This window comes from Electrona antarctica, assembly GCF_951216825.1.
Source record: "Electrona antarctica genome assembly, chromosome: 6".
NCBI classification, from domain to species: Eukaryota; Metazoa; Chordata; class Actinopteri; order Myctophiformes; family Myctophidae; genus Electrona; species Electrona antarctica.
Window position 1 is genome coordinate 30,354,133 of NC_136811.1, and position 25,857 is coordinate 30,379,989.

The 25,857-nt window shown below is 41.7% G+C and overlaps 3 protein-coding genes across 7 annotated transcripts; all 3 read left to right on the forward strand.

Moving 5' to 3' along the window:
* The first annotated feature begins 4 nt into the window (after positions 1-4).
* Positions 5-14,891, forward strand: l3mbtl1b (L3MBTL histone methyl-lysine binding protein 1b). Of its 5 annotated transcripts, none has more exons than XM_079503909.1 (22): positions 5-610; positions 2,029-2,172; positions 2,296-2,485; positions 3,098-3,314; positions 3,980-4,115; positions 4,482-4,533; positions 5,011-5,105; positions 5,395-5,499; positions 5,604-5,739; positions 6,819-6,910; positions 8,741-8,892; positions 10,167-10,252; positions 10,701-10,786; positions 11,188-11,298; positions 11,393-11,507; positions 12,239-12,338; positions 12,463-12,669; positions 12,794-12,904; positions 13,008-13,072; positions 13,302-13,474; positions 13,567-13,629; positions 14,016-14,890. In XM_079503909.1, the coding sequence occupies exons 2-22, from the start codon at positions 2,062-2,064 to the stop codon at positions 14,142-14,144; spliced, it is 2,532 nt and encodes an 843-aa protein (XP_079360035.1). In that variant the 5' UTR covers positions 5-610; positions 2,029-2,061; the 3' UTR covers positions 14,145-14,890. The 5 variants fall into 5 exon arrangements, with proteins under 5 accessions (XP_079360035.1, XP_079360038.1, XP_079360037.1 ...); XM_079503912.1 differs by having other exon boundaries at positions 12,803-12,904; XM_079503911.1 differs by having other exon boundaries at positions 10,167-10,243.
* A 2,300-nt stretch (positions 14,892-17,191) lies between these two features.
* On the forward strand, positions 17,192-21,513 carry LOC306924801 (uncharacterized protein). The gene is made up of 2 exons (XM_079503450.1): positions 17,192-17,427; positions 18,881-21,513. Exon 2 carries the CDS (start codon positions 18,895-18,897, stop codon positions 19,762-19,764), a length of 870 nt encoding a protein of 289 aa, XP_079359576.1. The 5' UTR covers positions 17,192-17,427; positions 18,881-18,894; the 3' UTR covers positions 19,765-21,513.
* A 1,506-nt stretch (positions 21,514-23,019) lies between these two features.
* On the forward strand, positions 23,020-25,852 carry LOC306924738 (uncharacterized protein). The gene is made up of 3 exons (XM_079503369.1): positions 23,020-23,247; positions 24,958-25,113; positions 25,590-25,852. Exons 1-3 carry the CDS (start codon positions 23,193-23,195, stop codon positions 25,811-25,813), a joined length of 435 nt encoding a protein of 144 aa, XP_079359495.1. The 5' UTR covers positions 23,020-23,192; the 3' UTR covers positions 25,814-25,852.
* The last annotated feature ends 5 nt before the right edge of the window (positions 25,853-25,857 follow it).

Genomic DNA, 25,857 nt, shown 5'->3' on the forward strand with positions numbered 1-25,857 from the left:
CATTATTGGTTGGCAACTGCAGCACGGTCATTTTATACGGCATCGCAGCACGACACGGTGCGACGCGTTCGCTTGTAGATCTGTTCTTATTGTTGTTGGCAAGCGACACCGTCCGTCGTCGTAACTACGTAAATGAGGCAGTCGGAGGCCTGTAACTTCAGTAACATAGCGGCGGAGGTCTTCCTCGGGCTGTATTTGGGGTTTATGTTTGTTTGAGTGCACATACAGAGTGCGACAGTGTTTGACAGTGACAATAATAAACCATCCCAGCACTGTCACTTGACGACAGGGTCAGGACATTATTGCGGTCAGTCCCATTCAGGCACAGGCAGACAGCGCTCCAAAATACTGACCATCACATGCAGCGACTGTCGGCATGCTTACAGGTTCTGAGCGTTATTATACTTGGAGCCATTGCTCATCAATCATCGATGGTGCTTAAGTTCCGTATTGATGACCGATAGTGCTGAAGTTTTCCCTATTGATCATCATCATCGATATAGTGAAGCAGAAGCTGAAGTTTTCCGAGATCCAAAGTTGTCAGGCAGCGCATATGACACGCATGCGCATCCTTCTATCCAGCTCTAATAAGAGTTAAAACAGAAACGAGGTGAGTTCGATAATTTACAAAGAATAATAGAACGCAATACTCATTTATTATCGTTAACAGCGGCAACGTTTGATAAACATATGTTTATTTTTTTGTGCGCAATAGATCTCACTATTTCCACTTTGATTTAAAACGGTGAGAATAAATCGTTTTTTCAAGTTTCTATTGAAGAAATTAATGAAGCAACATTATTGCATTTGGGAACAATAACGCAGTATTATTACGAGCACGTTTAATTTATTGCAAACTATTGGCGGGCTATTATAATGCATTTTTTTCTTGTTATTAAGCGCTAAACTTATTGATTCCAGATTGTCCTTAGCTCCAGTGCTATGTGTCGCTAGCTGTCTAGCCATCATCAATATAAGTGAACGGAGCTAGCAAGGAGCGGTTAGCTTTATGGCAGCTAGCAGCAACCTGGGCTGACATTCCGTGACAAGGGGAAAGTAAAGAAAATGACCAGAGTGAAAGAAAACACTCCACCAGGAAATTACATGACACACACTGGCCTTTGTTTGACATGTACTTGCGTTGTGCCATTTGTTTAGAGGGGTAACTTTAGTAATTTACATAGTTTAAACGTGTTGGTGGCCTCTCTTCCTATGCTCCGCCATTTTGTATAAGACGAATGCTAATCATGGGCGCTCTTACATACACTTTATTTATGGCTAGAATAAAAACTGAGGTCCGGGCTGGGAAGTCCGACTTGATCGTGATCACATAGCTTTGACTGCAATTTACTTCTCACATGATTATAACTACAAGTAGAACGGGAAAGGCAACCTAAATTCAATGTTGAACATGCGTCAAGACTAAAACGTTATATCGTAATGTTAATTTGATTAAAATGCTTTCAAGTTGGACCAATGAGTGCTGAAAACAACGTTCGCTTTGAAACTGATAAACAATTAAACACCACATTTGTCTATGATCGGGCAAACGGCCGATTTGAGGAGATACTGTTAAAACAAGGAAAAGATGAAGTTGTGTCGTTAACTTAAAGTTGGCACATCTTTCTTCGTGTTTGTCAATGAGTTTGATGGAGATTTATCCCTATGGGACCGTGTGTGTGTGCATTTGCCTGTTAGTTGACCTGTAAAACAATATTAATATTGACTGTTTTGTCTGAAATCGAAGTGCATGGTGTATCCTGCAGCCAGCACACCGTCGCCCTCTAGCGGTGATACAGTGCAAGAGATAATTTAAACAAGTGAATATACAGTAGATTGGGTAGAATCTTCCTAGAGTGTCTATTACTTTATTATTACTTTTCACGTTAATTGAGAAATAGAAAACGGCCTCCAATAATCACCCACAGTAAATCCAATGGTGCAGAAAATCACATTGGATTTTGTATTAGATGACCCCTAGGTTCTAAAACATTTGTAACTGGGTCTTTTATCACCCTGTCTTTTCAGGAGGTCAGTAGAACAGGGAGCAGAGGAGTAGTGATGACTGACACTCCCCCAAGTGAAGGCCCTTCTCAGGGTCCAGACTTTGACATGATGGGGGCTCTGGATTGGAAGGATGGCATAGCCACACTGCCAGGCAGTGACATAAGGGTATGCTGAAGATTGCTTTTGTGAGAGGAAATCCCTCTCCCCTCATGTGCATCTGTGTCACTGTATGTTTCTGTGTTTGTGCACACAAATAAACATGCCCCCCCCCCCCTTTGTATCTTACAGTTCCGCATGACAGAGTTTGGAACTCTAGAGATTGTCACAGACCCAGAGGTCAAAGGGCAGGATGCAGAGTCTACTTCTGAGACCTTGGACCCAGCACCGTCTCACAGTCCCACCCCTCCACCAGAGGGCCAATCAGAGACTGGCAAAGCTTCGGCTCCAGCCAGTCAGAGCCAGCCAGGGTCTTCTCAGGGTAAAGCAATGACAGTACTAACTAAATACTTACACCGATGCTGCACAGCATATTTATGAATGTGCTTATGTTAAATGCAGTTCAGAAACCCGTCCACCAGTGACATCATCGATGGGGAATCCAAGCTAATAGAAACTGCAGGCTTTCTTTTCCTGAAAAGTTGCAATGTGAAAATGGAAGCCATCGTTCTCGCAATGAATACAAATCTTAAGTATTTTTTCAAAAGAATCTTGTTTAAAAAAATATCTGCCTAACGATGATGTCACTGGTGGATGGGTTTCTGAACTTCCCACAGCCCTGTTATGAGACACAGGTCAAGTAGAAAAACAATTGTGGTATTTTATCATGACCATTAATGAAGACCAATTATATGAAGATAGGTTGAAAAGTGGTGAAGTGGACCTTTAACTACTTCCAACCTGACGTCCATATTTTGGGCATGTCATTATAGGCAAAAACATTCGAAAATAGCGTGAATAGCAGCTATCTAAAAGCTTAGCTCACAACACGTTGCATGATTTGCATCATGGTGCATTGTGAGTTTGTAGATTATATTGATATTTTGGGCATTTGTTGTATAACAAAGTACATTGTGTTTACTCTGTTCTGCAGCGCCCCCTCGTCCTGTGCTACTATCCCTTGAGGAGGGTCCCAGTATGGAGGGTCCTAGTGTGGAGGTTGGACCCAGCATTGAGGTGGGCTCCAGTGCAGACATGAATGCCAATGCAGAGATGGCAAGCTGTAGGGCCTGTGGTGGCCACGTTCCTCGAGATACCCTACTGCAGGGCAAATTCTGCAGCTCCATCTGTGCCCAGCCTTCCAGTGGCAGGTAGAACTCACATCCTCCGTCTCTGTATTCATGCTGTTTTTGTGCTGCAATGCCGTGCTCTCTTGAGGTTGGACATAGGGCTGGGCAATTAACCCAAGATATATTGAAATCGATATTTAAAACCAATAACCGACTTAATATTGCTCATTTAGGTTAAGCAAATAATCGAGAAGCAGATTTATTTTCCCTTATATATCAACAAATATTGATGATATAATATATATACCGGTAATTTATTATTTATATAATATAATATAATATAATATAATATAATATAATATAATATAATATAATATAATATAATATAAATTGATATTTTTTATAATTGACTGAATCGATTAGTCTGATTAACCACTTAACCACGTATTGTAGGTAATACATCAAATACATAGACATAGCCATCAAGAATCATAAGCAAGCTAAGAACCTAATAATATAATCTACTAATCAGTAGATTTTCTGTACAATGTACATGGTGTCACATTGCGATGCGTGAGCTTACGACACAGTGTGAGCTTATGGATCTGCTATTTTCACTATTTGTAAAATATATATATCTTTCACTAATCTTAATCGAGGCAAAAGTTTGAAATATTATATTATAATTAATTTGTAGTCATATCTCCCAGCCCTAGCTTAACACCAGTATTGCATTACTTCTGCAGGTCTTCTCCAGGGGAGCCCAAGGAAAGTCATGCAGTGGAGAGTGAGAAGCTTGGTAAACGAGTGCGTAAAAAGAGGAAGATCTACATGGATTCTGGTGAAGAGGAAGAAGAAAACAGAGGAGAGGAAGAAGAAGAGGTGAGGACGAATAATACAATCTTTTTCAAAATGTACCATCACTGTGCAGTTCACCACAGTACACAAGCCTGCAGACGGTGCAGAGTCCTGTAATTTTACCGGTTTACAGGATCATTTCAGTATAGCTACATTGTAATTACTCAGATGTACGTATGAAAATATTCATGTTTTATACAAATTGAGGGAGTTCTTTATATCATTAACGCCTCTCTGCTTTCTGACTATGAATCAAAACCAAGCATGTACATAGTAAAATCCTCTGCTCACTTATCCATTTGTATTGAGTATAAAAATGTAACCTAATATATCTTTACGAGGCTATTCCTTAAAAAAAAGTTGTAATTTGGTTGTTCTTTTCGTTCACAGGAAAAGACAAAAGCTTCCAAAGGCAGAAGAGCTGCCAAAATGGCCAAGCTTGGTATGTCACAATGCTGTTTTCTATTTTTAAGATATTTGGTGTACAGGGAAAAAAGGAGGTGGCAGGCAGCTAAGTATATAGGGTTTAAGTGGTCAATTCAACTCAGAGAGTGTACAAATGCAACCAAACTAACTCGGTTACAAAAGGAAAACGTGCCACAATGTTAAATGTTTACACACATTTTGTAGATAAGTGGTCAAATCCTAGATAAAGTTTTATTCTGGATAAGCTATCTCATTATTTTGCACGCCAATGTAGGTGTATATTTAAAATGAGGGAGCTGTGTTTTCAGAATCTTACTGAGCTAACTCAAACTGAACCAATCAAGCAGAACATATAAGGCATATAGGGTTATCAGATATAGTTTGTGGTGGGTGTTCACCTGCGCTTTCTAAAAACTGTGATAATTGTCGTGGAATACTTGAAAATGATAAACACCCTCACTCATAGAAGATCTTGTTTTTGACTCATCTCCAGTAACTGCCCCACCCAATAAGAAGCGAGCGTGGAGCTGGCCTGCCTACCTAGAAGAGGAACGAGCCATAGCTGCCCCTGTTAAGCTTTTCAAAGAGGTAGTTCTGCCCAAAACTACGCACACATTCAGGGTTATACATTTGGAAATGTGTTTCCAAATGTATACACAATATAATGTGTGTGTGTGTGTGTGTGTGTGTGTGTGTGTGTGTGTGTGTGTGTGTGTGTGTGTGTGTGTGTGTGTGTGTGTGTGTGTGTGTGTGTGTGTGTGTGTGTGTGTGTGTGTGTGTGTGTGTGTGTGTGTGTGTGTGTGTGTGTGTGTGTGTGTGTGTGTGTGTGTGTGTGTGTGTGTGTGTGTGTGTGTGTGTGTGTGTGTGTGCGATGTAGCACCAGTCCTTTCCTCAGAGCAGGAACAGCTTCAAAGTGGGAATGAAGCTTGAAGGATTAGACCCCTGTCACCCCTCTCTGTTCTGTGTACTCACTGTGGCAGAGGTAAGAACATGTGCTCTGAGAGTTTACAATTGGACCACATTTGTACATGCCTTACACTGAGGATTTTACCATGTCTTCTCCTGTCTTGGCATCGTGTCGTGCAGATCCAAGGCTACAGGATAAGGCTCCACTTCGATGGCTACCCAGAGTGCTATGACTTTTGGGTCAACGCTGATTCGTGGGATGTGAAGCCGGCTGGTTGGTGTGAGAAGATGGGACACAAACTACTGCTGCCTAAAGGTATTTTGCATCTATAGAACGATAATGCAAATAGGCTGCATCTTGCATCCTAAAGCCAACTCCACATTGCACAGATTCGCTAGCCGACCACGTTGTAGTGATAAGGGGGTAAATACTCCACTGTAGAGTGGTTCTCTACTGTCTGCTCGTCTGACTCCTCATGTTTTAGTCCTGACTACTCGTACAGTGTGAACTAGATAACATAATTATTCTCAATGTCAACTCTCAATTCATATTCCAATTGATCAACTACAAAGCAAAGCTAGTGAAAATATAAAATGTTGTGTGTTTTGTTTTGTTGTGGGTGTGGGTGTGGGATGCATTGCAGAGGCTCCAGTTTGGTGACAAGCTAACTTGGCAGATTCTGTGAGTGAAACAAGCGACCAGGTCTATGAAAACAAGCCCAAAAGAAGCAACCAGTTTCACCACTTGAGCCCTATTACATCCGCTATTTTCAAAAAGAATCATGAAAGCAAGCCCAAATAAGCAACTACACTTACTAAAGCAACGGAGAGTAATATACTGTTACAGGAAAACTAGCCCAAAGTCACTTATAATAAGCAGAAATGGCAACACTGCAAAATGTGCTGCAGGCTGCTTTTTTGTTTTGTTGCTTTTTGCAATTTGCATGGGGAAAAATAATGTTTCGTCGGGCGACTGGTTTTGTGAAAATGCTAGTCTGTCGCAATCTGATAGTTTTAAGTAGTCTTTGACTAGTCTGAACAAGTTTGCTTGGTGTGGAGTCACCTTTAGACTCACTAAATTGAGAAAGGACGCAATCATGTCACCCTCCGGGGTTCCTGGGTTCCTGGGATGCAAAGCGTCGTTGAAGTAGTACTCATAAAATGTATGACCCATTACATTGAAAATGTGTGTGTGTGTGTGTGTGTGTGTGTGTGTGTGTGTGTGTGTGTGTGTGTGTGTGTGTGTGTGTGTGTGTGTGTGTGTGTGTGTGTGTGTGTGTGTGTGTGTGTGTGTGTGTGTGTGTGTGTGTGTGTGTGTGTGTGTGGTGTGTGTGTGTGTGTGTGTGTGTGTGTGTGTGTGTGTGTGGTGTGTGTGTGTGTGTGTCGCACGCGCAGGTTGTAAGGATGGGGAATTTAACTGGAGCATGTATGTGAAGAACTGCAGAGGACACTTGGCTCCCAAACATCTCTTCAAAAGCCTCAACACGGTGAGTCCATATTGATTGTTTGATTGAATACTTTATTAGACAGAAATGTAAACAAACAGAGTAAGTACTGTCAAGCACTTGGTCTAAAACAGGGACCCCACCCTGACTAAGAATCAACCTGGGGACCACTGTTGTCTTGGGTGGGTATAGGGGCTAAGTCAGATGGAGAACCTTGGGCCTTAAAAGGACTGTAATGTATGTTGGTAGCTGGTTTACGAAGGGACGAGTGGAGCTAGTCAATAACTCGAATCCAATGATTTCTTGGATAGGCACTAATTAGATTCTTCTTCTTGCGTTAATGTGCTAATGCTAGTGCACTTCTCTTCATTGTACGCCCACACATATATATATATATATATATATATATATATATATATACTGTGATATCATGGTTTCATGCTGGGCCTGTGTTTCCGTGGCAACAGAAACACATTCCATGTCAATACTGTTTCTCAACCAATGGTCCAGGGACTACTAGTGGTCCATGGCATAATTAGCCCCACCCAAGCCCGTTCTTGGCCAATACCACGTTAGCGACGGTTACTAAGTAAGGATCCTGGTCAAGCTTTCAATGCTGGTCAAAATGGTTAAGCAGAGTCAATAAATATATTTGCTGTAGCATGTGTGGACCTCAGAAAGAGGGTTTGTTTTCTTACCTTGTTATGAGCAAACTAGTCCATTCCATGAATTCTTTCGCTCCGTTGTGCAGTTTAATAGTAAATATTAGAAATAAAAATAGGCTCTCATTGACTTCCATTGTAACGGGAAACAGCTGTCAAAGTCACTCTTTTAGCACATAAGCGATCACAACAAAAGCTGATTCTGACAGTTTATGACATCAGGAAAACTCATGCCGTTTTATTTTCGTCTTTTGATAGATTCATAAAGTAACTATTTTGGTCGGAGAAGCAGTACCACGGTGTTCCCAACTCGGGAACATCTTGCGAGGTTTCGTTTGTAAACAAGTCGCCGCGCTGTGCACCCAGCTGCAGTGCACCCAGCTGCAGTGCAGCCTCGCAGACGAGCAGTCCCAGACATTTCTCCTAAAGTGTCTTTTAAAGTGTCTCCCTCAAACACGTCCATTGTGTATGTTTTTCAGCGACAGGCGGACGACATCAAATACGTAAATACGTATCCATGGCATTCCAATAATGCACATCAAGAGTGTGTACAGATTTGGACCAATCAGATCGTTTTTTACTAAACTAGGCAGGATCTTCTTTCTACACAAACTAGTTAAAACAAGACAACGTTGACATTTTTTATTAAAAATAAAACCACATGAGTTTTCCTGACTCCTGTCAGAATCAGCTTTTGTTGTGATCGCTTATGTGCTAAAAGAGTGACTTTGAGAGCTGTTTCCCCGTTACAATGGAAGTCTATGAGAGCCTATTTTTATTTCTAATATTTACTATTAAACTGCACAAAAATGAAATAATTCATGGAATGGACTAGTTTGCTCATAACAAGGTAAGAAAACCCTCTTTCTGAGGCCTACACGTGCTACAGCAAATATATTTATTGACTCTGCTTAACCATTTTGACCAGCATTGAAAGCTTGACCAGGATCCTTACTTAGTAAACGTCGCTAACGTGGTATTGGCCAAGAACGGAGTTGGGTGGGACTTAGCGAACGGCTAATTAGGCCTGCAGGTGGTCTATGGGAGAAAAAAATAATAATAATCCTTTCTTTTTATAATGAAGAAAAAACAAAACAAAGGAAAAAAAAAATTTCTATTGTGTGTGTGTGTGTGTGTGTGTGTGTGTGTGTGTGTGTGTGTGTGTGTGTGTGTGCGTGTGCGTGTGCGCGTGCGCGTGCATGCTTTCTAGTCTGTGACTCCATCTGGTTTCCGTGCGGGAATGAAGCTGGAGGCTGTAGACAGAAAGAACCCGTCCTTGATCTGCGTAGCAACCATTGCTGGTGTCGTTGACAACCGACTCCTCATTCACTTCGACAACTGGGAAGACACATATGATTATTGGTAGGAACTGTGAAGGTGTGGGTGTTGGTTGGACAATAGCCACACACACACACACTGTAGCGCTGTGCTGTTAGACTGAGGCTGAATGTCCATGCAGCGTCTGAAAGGAATACAGAGTCAAATCCTGAGTGTTATTTTAAAGTTGCAACCCATAACGTACTTTTTGTGTGAATCAATAAAAGGTATGATATGATAAAACTGTATGATGATAAAACTGTATGATAGAGCAGTGGTTCCAAAACGTTTTAGTTCAAGACCCAAAAAAGAGATTAGATGTTTGCCCAGGACCCAAACTAGTGAAAATAGCAGATCTACAAGTGCATGACGCGTCGCTGCGTACCGTGTTGTGAGCTTGTAGATTGGCTATTTTACTAATTTATGGAATTTCGTAGATTTTTCTTTCCTTCATGAAATCACCTTTTTTATGTTCTGAAATAATAACTATATGTAGGGAGGGAAAAAAAGGAACCCATCAAAATGTGTCTGTGACCCACGAACCAGTGTGATAGAGTATGTTAACACAATAGTTACACCGTAGTCTCCCCGCTCTTCTATTGAGACCCTTCTAAAATCTGAATAAATACATTGAATTAAATTGAATTAATAATTTAATTACGGTAATACATTTAATTAAATGATTCAATTTAACTTCTGTAGATTTGCTATTTCTGATGAACACATTTGGTGTAGACAGAAAAAGTACAATAGTACAAAAAGTACAATAGTAGCTCAGGTCAGTTTTACTGAGAATCGAGGGTTTAAGACAAGTGGCTAATTTAATGTAGGTCCTGTGGTCGGGATCTAGAGGTATTGCATGAGATTGAAATGGAAATATCGTGCCTTCCCAAATTAGCTCTTTGTTATAGCTCCCCAGTAGAACGTTTGGAGCTCACACAGTGGAGAACAAATGGATAACTTAACACTGATGCCTGGTGTTCACTTAAGCAATATTACACGAGAGGGTTCCGCAAGCATCACTGAAGTGGCAATAATCACGTTAAACCACACCCTCGAGTGTAATATTGCAATTATACAACAGTTACCCTTAAAACTAAGAAAATCGCTGATTTTTTTCTCTCACTACGACCACAAATGTCCCACGAAACTAGCTAGCCTAGCCACCGAGTTTGCTAGCGCTCTGGGAAAACAGAACAGCTGAATTCTTTGTTTTGATTAGGTGGTGAATGGTGCTGGTTTGATCCACGGCTAGAAGCCGTTTCAACCAATCAGATTGCTTTGAAACGAACTGTAATAATGTGATAATTTGTGTTCAGGTGTGATCCCAGCAGTCCATACATTCATCCTGTGGGATTCTGTGAGGAGGCGGAACTAACCCTCACCACCCCAGCTGGTAGGACACGTACGAACATTTGAATATGTTTTTGTGGCATGCTGTATTACCTGAATGAATACAATACAAAATACTTTTTTGGATATTGTGAACAATTGAAAGTAATTCATTGTGTTAAATAACAGTTAAAACTACAATATACTACCGGTTTACTCCAGTGTGTGAAAGGCTAATATTGACTGTAGACGGTGCTGTTCAAGACTTAGGTTGAAGTGTTTGTTGTCTTCAGACCTTTGACCCATTAACTGACCCTGTTCTATAGACACAGGTAATATCCCCTTACATCCACCCCATCACTATATTTTTTCTACATTCTGTGCAAATATCTCTAAACACATCGCATCACAGTGCCTAATTTTTCTTCTAAAAATCAACTACAATTCCACACCCCATGTAGGACAGCATGTTCAACGTGGTTAAATGACTGACAGGCTTGTTGTGTGTTTCCGCACCTCAGAATATAAACATCCCAAGAGCTTCTCCTGGGAGAAATACCTTGAAGAGACTGGGACACAAGCTGCCCCCGCACGGGCTTTCAAACCGGTGAGACACTCGTACTCCTACATTAAGATGGCATGCATGTTCTGTTACAGCACTCATAGGGCCAGAAGGTTTTGTCCACTGGCCATGTTGGCCGATATCCCCCAAAACTCAACTGTCACTGTCACAAATGTATTTAATCGATTATAAAAAATAATCGATTAGTGATTTTTTTTAATCAAATAAAGAAATGAAGAATGTATCCCTATATTGGGCATGTCATTTTAGGCAACAAGATTCAAAATAATAATAATGAAATTAGTAGATCTACAAGCACACAACACTTCACGATGCATTCATTAATTAGTTAATTGATTAATTGATATAAAAGGCCTACTGACGTATGAGTAGCAGCTCACACTAACCTCTCACCCTGCTCGCTATTATGTGTTGTTTTGTTCCAGCGGCCTCCTCATGGCTTCCAGTTTGGGATGAAGCTGGAAGCCGTCGATAAGAGGAATCCAATGCTTATCCGCGTGACAACTATAGTCGACACAGAGGACCACCGGCTGAAGGTACAAATGGCGTCTTTCTAGAGAAGCATGCCGACTGTTTTGTTTGATGACTTTGTGGTCATGGTTTCATGGTTGGTCCCTTCTTGTGATGTAGATTCACTTTGATGGATGGGATGCAGAGTATGACTACTGGGTGGACACTGACTGTCCTGATCTGCACCCTGTGGGCTGGTGTCAGAAGACTGGACATCCGCTACAGTACCCCAACGGTGTGATACACACTCATACTTGCACGCCTCATTCACATACACACACACACACACACACACACACACACATCGTCTCGCCATCTGTTTTGTGGCAGCCTGCAATGTACAGACTGTAGAAATGAATACCAGCACTCGCGTTGTATCCAAACAACAACAGTGTGGACGTTTCGGCCCAGAGGCCTTCCTCAGCGTAAATCTAGACAATACTGCGTAGGTGTCACTTATAAAGAGGACCTTGGTGCCACGCACAAAGCGGTCCGGGTGCACCACGTAATACATCTGTTTACATCATACAATACTGTTGTATCATTATTTTCTGTTACATAGTTATTTTTCAACAGGAGGCTTTTATTAAAAAAAAAGAAGAAGAAGAAAACCTACAATGTACAGCCTGATTTATACCATGTCGTGCGGCTGTGTCGCTTACAACGAGCTGATCTAAAAGCTCATGACGCATTGTGAGCTTGTTGATTGGACCGTGTTGGCTAGTGACAGAGCGACACCATCGTATAACGAAGTACAAATTAGGCTTTAGTTGACAAAGTCATCTTCAAGATGGACATCTTATATCTGAATTAATTGTGAGTCAGCACTGTTGCTGCCTCTGCTTAGCTCCTCGATGATTTAGGAGGACAAGAACGTATTGTATAATTCAGTCAAAATGGCAGTGGCAGTTCATCTCATCATGTTTCAGTTGTATTAAGTATCCCTGATGAATGTGCATCTTATAGGCTCCACGGACACGCCCGTACCTCCAGGACAAGGCTGTCCTACCCCAGGATGCAATGGGGTCGGCCACATCAGAGGACCACGCTATGGAACCCACTATACGTTAGTAACGCACTTGTCTGGTCTTTTCTTTTCCTCACAAACACAAGATTAAAGCACCTTTCTCTAAATATTTGATAGTCAGAAATGTGTATGTGCGTGCGTGCCTGTGTGTTTGTGTGTGCAGTCAGGTGAGCTGTCCATACTCTGAGTTGAACTTGAACAAGGAAGGCTTGGTGCCAGACCGTCTCAGTGGAGAAAGACCTCCAGTCCTGAGCGGACATCCCCGCGGCCGACGTCCTGACTCCCACACTAACCCAGCCATGACACACCCCCCCACCCCCACCCCACCAGAGCTGCCTGAAACAGCTGATGACAGCTCCCAAAACAACAGGTGGAGCGTGCTTGTAACTTGCAACAACACTCTACCCTTCACATTGTGCAACTGTCTTTTAAAACCAGCAACAATCCCCAAGAGATGTTCTACTGGTGTTTAATGTATGCAACTCTGTTTTCAGTGTTGCTAGGAAACCTGCGGTGGTTGAAGGAGAGCGTTCTGGACGCAACAGCCAGCCTGAACCACAAGGTGGTGTCAGCGAGCAAAGCCAGAATGGAGTCAGACCAAAGCGGTAACTAGTTCCTTGGACATCACTCCTGTGGAATGCTGAAATGACAGAGACTGTAAAGTCTTCAAAAGACGAACCTCTAACATTTCTTTTATGGTTATTGCAGGTCTGCACCAGTTCCTAAGTATCTCAAAATGCACTATGTTAAAGAAGAGATTGGAGATGGTAAAGGTATGTGTGTGTGTGTGTGTGTGTGTGTGTGTGTGTGTGTGTGTGTGTGTGTGTGTGTGTGTGTGTGTGTGCTGGTGTATTCTATTGTGTACACACACACACACATGTGCAATGCATGCATGTTTGTTTGTAGGTGAGACAGAGGCAAAGAAGAATGGCATAATGTGACAGTGACACATGCAAATGCATCAAAGCTGTCTTCTCTCCTCTCCCTCCTCTCCTCTCTCAGCCTCTCCAGATGCTATCTCCCTTCAGCAAGCTCTCCATGAATCTGTTTTCTCCCCTGGTATATCTGCCTCACCGCCCCAGAGGGTGGCTCTCTGCTGGGACAAACATTGTCAGCTTCTCCCCGAGGTCTTGGGTCTTACTGCCAAACGAGTGGCAACCTGGAGTGCAGAAGAGGTTAGACGCATGCAAGCTCATTTATTTAAAAAGAAAGACAAAACATACGCTCCATCCATGTGCATAACATGTCCTGTTTATGTGTTGCTCAGGTGGCCAGTTTTGTCAAAGGACTCCCAGGTTGCAAAGAGCATGCTGCAACATTTAGAACAGAGGTAAGTAGTTCATCACAAATACATACGGCAGACAGCTTTATTTGAATTCTCCAGCTGCTCTTACTTAACTTACTCACGGTGTGCCATGAGACAATTTCAGATGTACCTTCGGACTTTGTGACAACCACACATTATTAATGCAATATATACAAGTTATTAATATTTGTTTTATTTAAAAAATATGACAAATTGTGGATCTATACATGAACCTCATGTGTTGCATCTGCTATTACAGATAGCAGATGTAGATCTGCTATTACATTATGAACACAGCTGTGCCTTAACATTTTGACTTACCCATTGGTGTGGCTTTGGCACAAAATGTTTGAGTTATGTTGTTGGCCAATGGCATGGAGCTTAACCACTTTCTCTGCATCTCTTAACAGCAAATCGATGGCGAGGCCTTCTTGCTTCTTACTCAAGCAGACATTGTTAAGATTCTGTCAATCAAACTAGGTCCTGCTCTGAAGATCTACAACTCTATCCTCATGCTGAAGAACGCAGATGAAGAGTAGGACTCGCCTCTGGGTGGAATTGCTTACTCTTAAGTTATAACTTAAACTTTTAAGTTTAAGTTAACTTCCCTTCATCGACACTCTTGGGCAAAGGATAAAGATTCAAAGATCTGTTACAGTTCAGGTAGAGACAGCCAAGAATGAGTGGAAGCGGACTACTGCAGATTTCACCCATCTCGTCCAAATGGCTTTCTCCGTGATGGACAGCACTTGTCGCCCTGAGGGAGAGTTTTACGTTGTACTATAAGGATTCTTAATTTATATTGTATTCGTTTTCTGAATGACAATGAACGTAACTGCAGGCACCTTTAAGGCTTCTTAATGATGTACAGTTTGTGTATTGGATTTAATGTCATTGCTCTGCTGCATTTCTCGTTTTATTTGAATCATCTTGAAAAGGTGCTTAAACCCAGAGCTCACAGAACAAGCGAAGTGTGTGATTTGTTGCTTTTATTTGAAACAATCATCTTTTTTTAATACATGCAAAAACAGACTTGAGCAGAGTACTGAGTATTGAACAACTAGAGTGGAATCACTATTTGCTTCTCCTGTAGATCAGTGGTTTTCAATTTCAACACTTCATGTCAAGACCCATTATTTATTGGGCATTCGAGCCTATACCATTTGATGACTCAGACCCAAAACGTAGATTATCTTGTTGTCGTTGGTTAAGGAGATTTTGTCCACAATTCCATGCTGTATTGATGTAGTACCATTAGGAGAGACAACAGGCAAACATTGATCAAAATTACAATTCTTCTACATTCTCTAATTGTGTAGACTTCTAGAAATTAAGTAATGCAGATGTTTAACAATAATTTAACTCTTGAGAGCGAAAAATGAAACCAAATGGACCTGTACGGGTCGTTTCATTTTACGCTCTCAAGAGTTAAAGATCTATAGGGGAATGGACCCCTATATGGTTACCAACTCTCCATAATTTAGCTGGGGACCACCTGGAAACCCCTTAAAGGGGCATTCCACTCATTTTCAACATTTTACTATGTCATTAGAGCTGCAAGAAAAAAAAATTCAGATCTCCAGTTCTAGGAAACACAGAATGGGGGGGACGTTTTTTATTATTTTCACACAACAGCTCTAAGGTATATTAATGACATAGTAAAATGTTGAAAATGAGTGGAATGCCCCTTTAAGGACCACTGGTGGTCCCTGGACCAGTGGTTAAAAACCACTGCTCTAGATGGAGACATTGGGCTGCTCTCCATGTCCAGGGCATGGGTTTTTAAGGTTAGCTCCTAAGGAGAGAGATTGAGTGAGTGTACCCATGAAATGAGTATCTTCTTGTCTTGCATTTTCCATCACAAGATTATTTTGTGATCGATTTGGAAGGGCTAATGGTTAATAACAAGTATTGCAAGCAAGGCTAGATAGACAAAATTAAGTTTTTAGTTTTTTCTATACGTTTGCTTTTGTGGAAAGGCAACTATTTGAATGTAATATATATATATATATATATATATATATATATATATATATATATGAATTTAGTTGTTTTCATTACTATTTGATTTTTGTTTCCTGTTTGATCTAATTGACCTCTGGCATTTAGAGTGTAAATAGTATAAGGCTGCTGACAGTCATGGCAACCCCAGTAGAAAATATGCAAATAAATGCTTTGAGCAGCAGGACAATTTGTAAAGATTATGTGAAATACACGATACTCAATTTCAATCGTAACGCTTCATGCAATTCAGTTGGGATGTGTACATTAAATTGTTTATACTCAAACGGCTATTATTTATCTATTTTAATTTAAGGGGTAAATGGTAGCCTATGCAACTTTGGCTTGGTTACTGAAGCTGTTTGCTGCAATGTGTGACTGAACAAAATAAATGAGTTGCACACTAACTGTTGTCCTGACCTGGCCTCAGAAATGTCACAACACTATTCCTGACATCACAGTTTGTTGTCTCCACCAGGCCGAAGGCATGGAGAGAGAGTATGTTTGTCTCCACCAGGCCGAAGGCATGGGGAGAGAGTATGTTTTGCACTCCGTCCGTCCGTCCGTGTGTCCTGTGTGTCCGTCCGTCTGTGAACAGCTAATCTCCGGCACCGTTAACCCGGTCGATGCCAAATTTTGCACACACTCCCTGGATGCCAACGATGAACCTCTGCCCCAAAATTTCCAGAACGGCCTGTTATAGCGCCACCAGGAGGCCGACTTTTGAAAAATATTTTTTTTATATTGCGCCTCCAGATTCTGCCCCAAAATCCAGCAAATCGTTACACACTATCTCTATAGTCATGTGTTCAAGATGGATCTGTCCGATATTTCATATTCCATCCTAATTGGCTAACATTGGCTTTCAAAGTTTGCAGGATTGGCCCTTTTGAAACAAAAAGCCTCAAATTATGAACGCAGCGTGCAATTTACGTGAAATCTTTCACAGACTTTCCTACTAGGCTGAGGAATATATCCCACCCTTTTCACATTGGCCTGTTATAGCGCCACCAACAGGTGGGTTTTTGCAAAACACATTTTTTGAACAAAATGCCTCAAATCATCCAATTGCCATGGTGTAAGAACAAATGGCACCCTTTTCACATTGGCCTATAGCGCCACCAGGAGGCCACAACCTGACCTGGCCTGGACCATAGGTGGAGTGGAGACCTGTGCCCCGAGGGGCACTTTTTCTAGTTTATCATGTGATCATTATTCATTACCTCAGACCTGTAACTTGCAAATAGTTTTACATCCTCAAATTCCCAGGAAAGTCTCCACACAACTTTCATTGCTCTTGACATTTGCACATTTAGAAATATTAAATAGGATAGATGCGAGCAATATTGTAGGCTACAGTTTGGGGCTTTGAATGTAATTTCTTCATATTTTATTTGTCAGATGTATCTGCCACTCTCATGACCACCCTCCGTCAAAAGTTCTGTACAGACTAATAATAACTGGGCTCATCGTGGGACTGGACTCCGTTCATTCCCACGACCCTTAAACCACGTGCACGCATGCAACACAGTGAACACAACAATCCAGACGAGAGAGAGAGAGAGAGAGAGAGAGACGAGTGCAGATCAGCAGCGTGCTGTGTACACTGGCTGAAGAACCACTGGATGAAAACATCAGCAGCCAGGGAAATTATGGGAAACTCCTCACTAATACAACTCTAATTGGGAGAGAATATAAAGATACCGCCGTAGCCTACTATTTTACAAATGATTCGTCCATGGAACTCATTTTTATTTATTCAAATATTTATTTTGGCAATAATGCGGACGATCTACGACGGATGGACGTACGAATGAAGGCGTGAGTACTGTTCATCAACTTTATGATTGTAAGCTACTATGCGTAGCGCATTCCTTTCTGACTAGAATACACACAAGATGGTAAACTGCAGTACAATAATACGTGTCAAGAAGATAATGATAATGATGATAAGATATGATAATGTTGGCGTTTAGTTCATTCCAGCGTAGCAGGATGAAAACGTGATCAAGATTGGCTAGTCAGTTTAGCAACTTGCCTCATCAACTTAAAAGGAGTTTGTGTTTTTCCAGTCAGTTAAACATATGCACTTTCATAGATACAAACAAAAATAAACAAGTTAATACAAGTTACCACTTAAAATCCACATAAATCCATTATGCAGCATACAAAATAATATCAAATGAATATAGTAATCGTGCCCTGTATTGAAGCCATACAATGCACTATAATCATCATTAACTAGCCTATATGTCTATTGTTGCACATACATTCACTTTATATATATGTTTTTAAATCAATTAGTAGCCATTATAGTGGTATGGTAGTTTATTCCACCTTTGACAAGCCTGATAAGAGAATACTCTTTTCTTCTACCAAGCTCTAATTTGGGTTTTGGCAGGACATAATCTGTGCTATGCCTGTATTCCTTTTCTCATTGACAGAATGTATCTTCCCAAAGGGTGTCAGTCATAAATAGGCCTATAGCTCTTGTTTTCTTTGTATTAACCATTCTTTCCATGGGGAATAGAAATGTAATTAGCTCTGTTATCATAATTGTGGTCAGATCAGAAGTGAATTCATATGGTCTGAGATTATTATTATTATTTCTATAATATACGTATTTCTACCAGTAAGACACCCGTACAGGTCTGGGAATGCCCATATATGGACTTTTTGTTGTTTTAATTGACGTTTTCGGGCCGGGTGGGGCGTAAAATGTGTGCTAATTAGTAAGGCCAGGCGGGGCCTCGGGCCAGCCCAGTTATAGGGCCCAGGTAGGGCCGGGCCTTACTTTTCGGGCCTGTTGAGAACTCTAGTTTTTGCAGGCTGCCGAGCGCGGCTGCGCTAATAACTTTGGAGCGGGCTCGCCTAGAGTTTGAATGGACAGGTATCAGTCAAAACGGGAGACATCGAAGAGGAAGGACGGGTGGGGAAGGATCAGCTTATGGAATGTCAGAACAGGTCAGCTCCATAAATGGAGATCTAAGGGTTTGAGGTTTGAGGTCAGATGTGGAGTTGCTGGCCGGCTATGCAGATCTAGGTGATGATCCAGTCTTGTCCATGTATGGCTATCCAGGGTTTGATGTGTCAGTATCGTGATCTTCATATATGGACACAGCCATATATGGAGCGTGTCACGAGGCGTGACGGACTGACAACCATATATGGAGCGTGTCACGAGGTGTGATGGACTGACAACCATATATGGAGCGTGACAACCATATATGGAGCTTCATTAACCCTTCATCTTTTGCTCTCCAATCCCCTCTAGTGTGAAGCTGCAGGATGACAGCAGCGGGGTCCAGTGGAACGGTCAGTCCTGTCTATAGCCCCACCCACTCCCACTCATCCCAGTCACAAGCACAGTCAGCCTGTCCCCCAACATGCTGGTGCCGCAAAAGGAAAGAGAGGATTCTTCAGACCAGGCTACACCTCCACTCTGCTCCGGGGGTGTGGCTTCTGCTGGGGGTTGGTGTGGTGCTGGTAGGGATGTCTGTAGCGGTGGCCGGCTACGTGATCTCCGCACCCCGACCCGTGGGTGGCCGCGGCAGCTCTCACGCTGACCGAATGAAACTGGCCGGGCCCGTTGTCATGGGCGTCGGCCTGTTCGTCTTCATCTGTGCCGCCACTCTCCTCTATGAGAACCGAGACCGTGAGCTGCTCAGGCTGGTGGAGTCCGATGATCTTGAGGACCTGAAGCCGGACAACGGCTGGGAGGATTCCGAACAGCACGGCGATAGCTGTCAGGACCGCCGCGAGTCTGTGGATATGGAGCAGGGATCCTGCAGCATTTCCTCCCACGCACGCTCGCTCTCCAACAACAACCGGGTTCCTCCTCTGTCTCCCCGGAATAGACGCAACATCAATAACAGCTCCCCAGATGGCCAGCGTGGCCCATGGGAAACGCTGCCGTTGCCTGAGAATGGAGAGGCTCTGGGAGGGAGGGAAGGACCGGGGTCAGAGGGGAAGGTGGAGGAGGGGGAGGGGGGATCATCACAACTTACTCGAGTTCTGCACCATCAGGAGCCAACCTCTTGCTATCCCCCCTCCCACTGCCCCTCCCCCTCTCCATCCTCGGCATACTCTGACTCCTGCAACTCCAGCGAGATACCATTTAACATAAGGACCGGCTTCCCCCCCCATGATGGACAATAACACATCAACCACAGGCCTTTAAACTGTTACGTCTTTCTATTCTTTCTAATCAAAGTAAATACACACATGGATGCTCAAGATGTTCCTCATAATATTATTGGTGACCTTTCATTAAAACCCCACCATCCGTGTTGTGGAAATCCTTCGCAGAAAATAGCAGCTCTACCAGCAGAACATCACTAATAGAGCTCTGAGGGACTCCGGTCAACCAAGGGTTTAAGTGGTTAAAATGGGCTGAATGTCTTGACTTGTATGCTTAATGCTTTAGAGTGGTGCAGTGGTGAGTGGTGCTTCCTTTACGCCCACCCAGGCTTGGTGGAGTTAAAACTATGCTGTTTGATGTCAGCTTGCCAGCTTGTTGTCTTTACTCTCCCCAAATCCCCAAAGTCAGAGTTTGACCGTATTTGGTCCTTGAGGAGGATTGCAAAAAGTTGGTTTGGTGCCATATTGGGAGATGGACACACACAGTCACTCATTCACTCCCACTACCACAGTCATGTTCACAAACACACGCACGCAGCACGCACGCATGCACGCATGCACGCACGCATGCACGCACGCACACACACACACACACACACACACACACACACACACACACACACACACACACACACACACACACACACACACACACACACACATAGATTTTGTCCCAGGGGTTTTCTTTTTGTAGGGAACAGAGCTTCATTAGAGGACAACCCAGATTAAAGTCTCCAATGAGCGTTTATATAATCTCACATTTATTAATCTGAGAAAATAGCTTTTCTGTATAAAATGAGCACATAAGGACTCAATCCACTCACACAGTCAACACCCACATGCACCAATTAGTATAAATATCGTTTGGTATTCCGTGCACATGCGAATGCAGACTCAAGCTGTTTTTAATTGTAATCCAACCTTTTTCTGTCCGCACAGCTTTGTCATTCTCAGGAGTCTGTTTAGGCTAGATGTTGAAGAATTGCAAACTTTGTGGTGTAGAGGCCGGGTAGAAAACAACAAGAACAGCGGTGGTAGTTAGGAGTTATTCCTGACACGGCTGAGCGCTCACATACGGTCCTCTGAGTCCTGTTACTGGAGGCTCACTCACCCACTGTTCTGACCTTTCATCTCTTCATCATCTGATTCCTACGCTTTATTCAAATGTGAAGCGCTTCGGAGCAGCCTGAACTTTCATGCGCTCTGCAGAACGGCACAAAACAACAACAACAAAATAAGCAAGGTTCACTGCTATAATGATCCACTTTCTCATTTAGATTCAGGAATATAATGTTGAGTAAAAACTTAGTTTCCACAGGGCCAGCATGCAGACAAATTAAAGAGAGGGTGGGTGAGGCAGGGTGGGATTTTTAATTATCCTGAGCATTCTCCTCCAGCCGCTAATTACGCTGAGGATCAGACTGAGGGCTTTTATAGGTATTTTAGAACTGCAGAGCATTTCCTCTGTTCGGGCCCATGCTGGGTTTCTGCCATCCAGATGAGGACTGAGACTGAAGATTGCAACAATCTGCAAGCCACAATCACACATATCACTCCGACAGCACTTCCCTCTCAGACACACAATGAGCACTCTTATACGCAAAGATATGCTTACATCGATAGATGTCAGCTGATATGTCAGTTGTAGGATGAAGGAGAGAGATCTGTTGTGATGGTTATGCCATTGTAAATCTGCATACTGTTTTTGTTTAGTTGTCAAATTGTAATCCGATGTTAACATCAGATTAAATTCCAGATGTGTTATCTGTCCCTGACTCTGACCCTAAACTCTCATATGAATCTTTATACACATACAAATGCAAGATGATCCAAGAACTCCCGAAGAGATCATTCTGATTCATGTGTACTGTATTTGTGTGTGTGTGTGTGTGTGTGTGTGTGTGTGTGTGTGTGTGTGTGTGTGTGTGTGTGTGTGTGTGTGTGTGTGTGTGTGTGTGTGTGTGTGTGTGTGTGTGTGGTGGACTGACCATCCTCTGCCCCCTTTGTGAGTGTTGTGAGGCTGATTATTTAGATACATATCAATTTGAGTACAGGGAGGGGAATAAGCTGCTTAACCCATTGCTGACCGAGGACACGTGTGGTCACACAGTTCCTCATAAGGAGAGAGGAGCTTGAAAGATAAACATTTGTAAATTGTGGTTCAAAAGACTCGAATAACTCAAACTCACCCAAGCTGATCCCAGCTATAATGTTATTTGATCCATCCATCCATTGGATCACAACAGAGTCATCATTTCAGTCGGTTTGACTGATGATGCCTCCATGAATAAAATAAATATTAGTAGATGGACAACTGTTTCTACTCATGTTTCTATTAATGGGTTCTCAACTGGAACACACACTCCTTAAAAAGAAAATAGGTGGACTAAAAAGCAAAAATCGGCTATTAATATTTAGGAAAGAATACCGGATAACTCGCCAGTTTACCAAGTCGCCGCGGCGAAAATTCTTCATAAATGTCTTCATCTGACATTCTGTATTCATCCGTGTAGTTACTGTAGTATGTCAAACTCACAGATGTTATAGTTATAGTGCAATTAAATGGCCAGCTAGATGATAAAAAGGTGAGTATGTGAATACCAATTTTAGGAATTGTTTACTAATGAATTACCTTGTTTCGGTACTTTGGTGTAACCTTTTAGCATTCCTACTTTCTCTAATGTTAACTCTAAACAACTATCCCCTCTCTCTCTCTCAATTCAATGCAATTTAAATGAAGGTGAAGTAAAACTAAAATGCATTAAATCGTGGCGAGTTGGTAAACTGGCGAGTTCTCCGGATACCCTAGGAGCAATGCTCCAATTGTCAATCAAAGACACCCTCCACTCCCATAATTACCGGTAACTCAAATATACTTATAACACACTAGCCTCCCATCGAACAGTTGTGATTGGTCTAGATAAACGTTTTAATGCTGTGATCCACCTGGAGGTACTTTTGTCTCAGGATCCACCAATTATTGTTTGCCGTAATTAAGCACTAAATTCTCATTGCCGTGTCACAAATGTGAGATAATTAACATTTCTATTTGTATATTGTTTGTGTACTGTTCAAGTACAGTGTTCCCCTTTTATATATATATAATATATATATTTTATATATTTTACATTCAGTTTACAAAGTGCCGTAAATATCTGTCACAAATAGTGGATGAAATTGTATTTTTAAACCAAATTAAACATAGCTTGTTATACAATTCTGTCGAGCATAAACAATACATACTTGCATTTATTTCTCTCTATGTACATACAAAAGACCCACCTCACCCTATGCTGTGACACACTCATGCCCCACAGTTTGACAACCATTGGTCTAGAAAATATTAAGGGTGAATTACTGACTAATCCAATTGTGGTCAGTCCTACACCTCCTAAGCCCTTTTCTCTTTCTAAGACTTTGCATGTTGCAAGGAACATTGTTCTGAAATGAACAGATTCATCTTGTGTGTCTTTGCCATCTTAATGCTTACACAAACTAAAGGTAAGACAATCTGTTCCTTTCACATCTATTATTTTGAGCTATAAACCTACCTAACAATTATGTTTCCTGTCTGTAACCCCTCTTCTGAAGTCAAAGTTTTATAGCATAATATTTTATTCTTCAAATTTCAACATTAAGAAAAAGGAATGGTTCCCTTATACAAGCACCATTATGCTATAACTTATAGCTTATGCAAAAAATATATATAGATTTTGGGCAAGGGATTGGATTCATTAATTAAACCTTTGATAGTCAACATGAACAAAACATTAAACTCAAGGGCCTATTCAATGTCATGGTCCATATCTTTGATAAAGTTAGTCTTCTATCATTCATAAAACTATAAGAAAGGGGATTTGACTGTCTGGAGTCAATCAATCAATCTTTATTTCAGTGTTTCCAGAAACAGGAAGAGTACCAGATGCTGCTCTTCTTAGGCATGGTCAATTCATTCAACCTCATCATAAAACTGTACATTAGATTCCTGAGAACAGCATCCAGAGTAGGAACACCACTGTTTACATACAGATGGCTGGCACTTGTCCACCTCGGGAGACTCAGCAGGATTCCTCTTTAGGTTTTGTAGTAAGCTGAATACATTTAATTAAATGTTTCATGTAATTTTTGTAATGATTTGTACTTTGTTCATTTTCCAGTTTTTATGTAAATGACATTGACACAGAGACAGAAATGTTTCATGTAATAAAACTTAATACAATTAGTAGAGGTCAACAACACTGTAAAGATTTCCTTATTCCAACATTTAGTTGTGGCAGTGTAGTTATAGCTACACCAGCGTCCTACTCTGGTCCTATTACAGTAGTTTGCCTGAGCTAGCTTCAGCTAACAGGATGAGAGGGGATAAGCACTCTGAGCTTCTCAAACTAGTCTCGCAGGAACCGGTGGCCCAGCAACAACAAAGCTAACTGTTTAACAGAATGCAGTTCTGACTCCAAAACTGAATTCTTTCACAATGGGTTTCAAAAGCACAATGTTCTTTACTGTTTTGAGTGCATATGTTATATTTGTGAATGTGAAAAATTGAATAATGTACACTGGCCGTAGTGGTTATGCTACTCATGAATCATGATTAAGTTCAAATGTAACTTTATGAACAGTTGGAGGAAAACTCCAGACAATTTTGAAACACTCATTTCAACATGTCCAAATTATTTATAACACGCTTATCTATTACATTTTAAAATAAAGTTGTGATGCTGATGTGTGCAGTGTATGCCTTCTAGATGTCTGAAACATCTCTGAACATCTCTTTTCATACATTTCCATGCTTTTATTCTTTTCTCTTTTTGCATTTAATAGTGTCCATAGGGAATTAGCCTCAAACCCAGATATTTCACAGAGACTCCACAGTTTGGATCTAAGCACTTGAAAGTGGCTGGGGTTGATAAATGAGTAACCAAGTTTCCAAGCTATCATTATGTCCCTAGGACAGAGCTTTAAGATGTGACTGGAATGTACAACTGTAGCAGATTTTGTTCCCCTAATTTGTTGCTGTCCAAATATTTGGCCATCATTTTATAACATACTCATCCAAAGCCACAGCTTGTACACATAGTTCATGAATTATAAGCAAAATACATATTTAGGGATATTCCTCATTAGTTTAGTTAGATCTATCCATCAACAAGCCACCACCTTCTTTTGTCACACTAAAAACTCAATAGAGTAAAAGGTCTCTGTGTTTGTCAGGTGAGGAAGAGGAGCAGATAGATCAGCTGGAGAATAAGGAGGAGACAAGGCTGCTAGAGTGTTTCCGCTGTGACCTGGGCTTTTGGGATGCTTGTTATACCACCACCACTAACTGCAGTACTGGGGAGAAGTGTTACACTGGCAGAGGAAAAGCAGGTGTGTTGTAAATTTGCTTGTGTGTGCGTTACATTGTTGGGTGCAGGCCAAGACATTTGTACTGTTTTTGTGTCTTGTTTATAAATTAATAAAGTAAAATGTTCCAAGAGTATAAAACATGAAAATAAATTAATCACGATTCATCATGCTACAGTAAGTGTATTATACTTTGGTCTGACATAATCTGTGATAATTGGCAGTGGCTCAGGGGTAGAGAGGCTGGATGGTAACCGTAAGGTTGCCAGTTCGAACCCGGGCTCCCCCAGAGTTACTGTCGAATTGTTCTTGAGCAAGACACTGAACCCCTAATTGCTCCCGATGTGCTGGTTGGTGCCTTGCATGGTTTCCGCTGCCATCGGTGTATGAATGTGTGTGTGAATGGGTGAATGTAATGCACAATCTCTGTAAAGCGCCTTGGATAAAGGCGCTATATAAATGCACCATTTACCATTTATTGTGCATTGCTGTCTCCCTAGCGGATGGCCTGGATGTCAAGACACTGGGCTGTGTAAAGGAAGAGGAGTGTGGGACGGAGACCACAGTGGAGTTCTTCTCCAACACCATTGTCTACGTCATGACCAAGCACTGCTGTCACACATCCTTCTGCAACGCAGCACACAACATTCACAACACACCCCTGTACCTGACTGTGGCAATACTAACAATCTGGCAGCTCACAGGGGATTGCATGGGATCATGATAACCAACAAGATTCTACCTCCTTGTCTTGATATATTAAAAAAA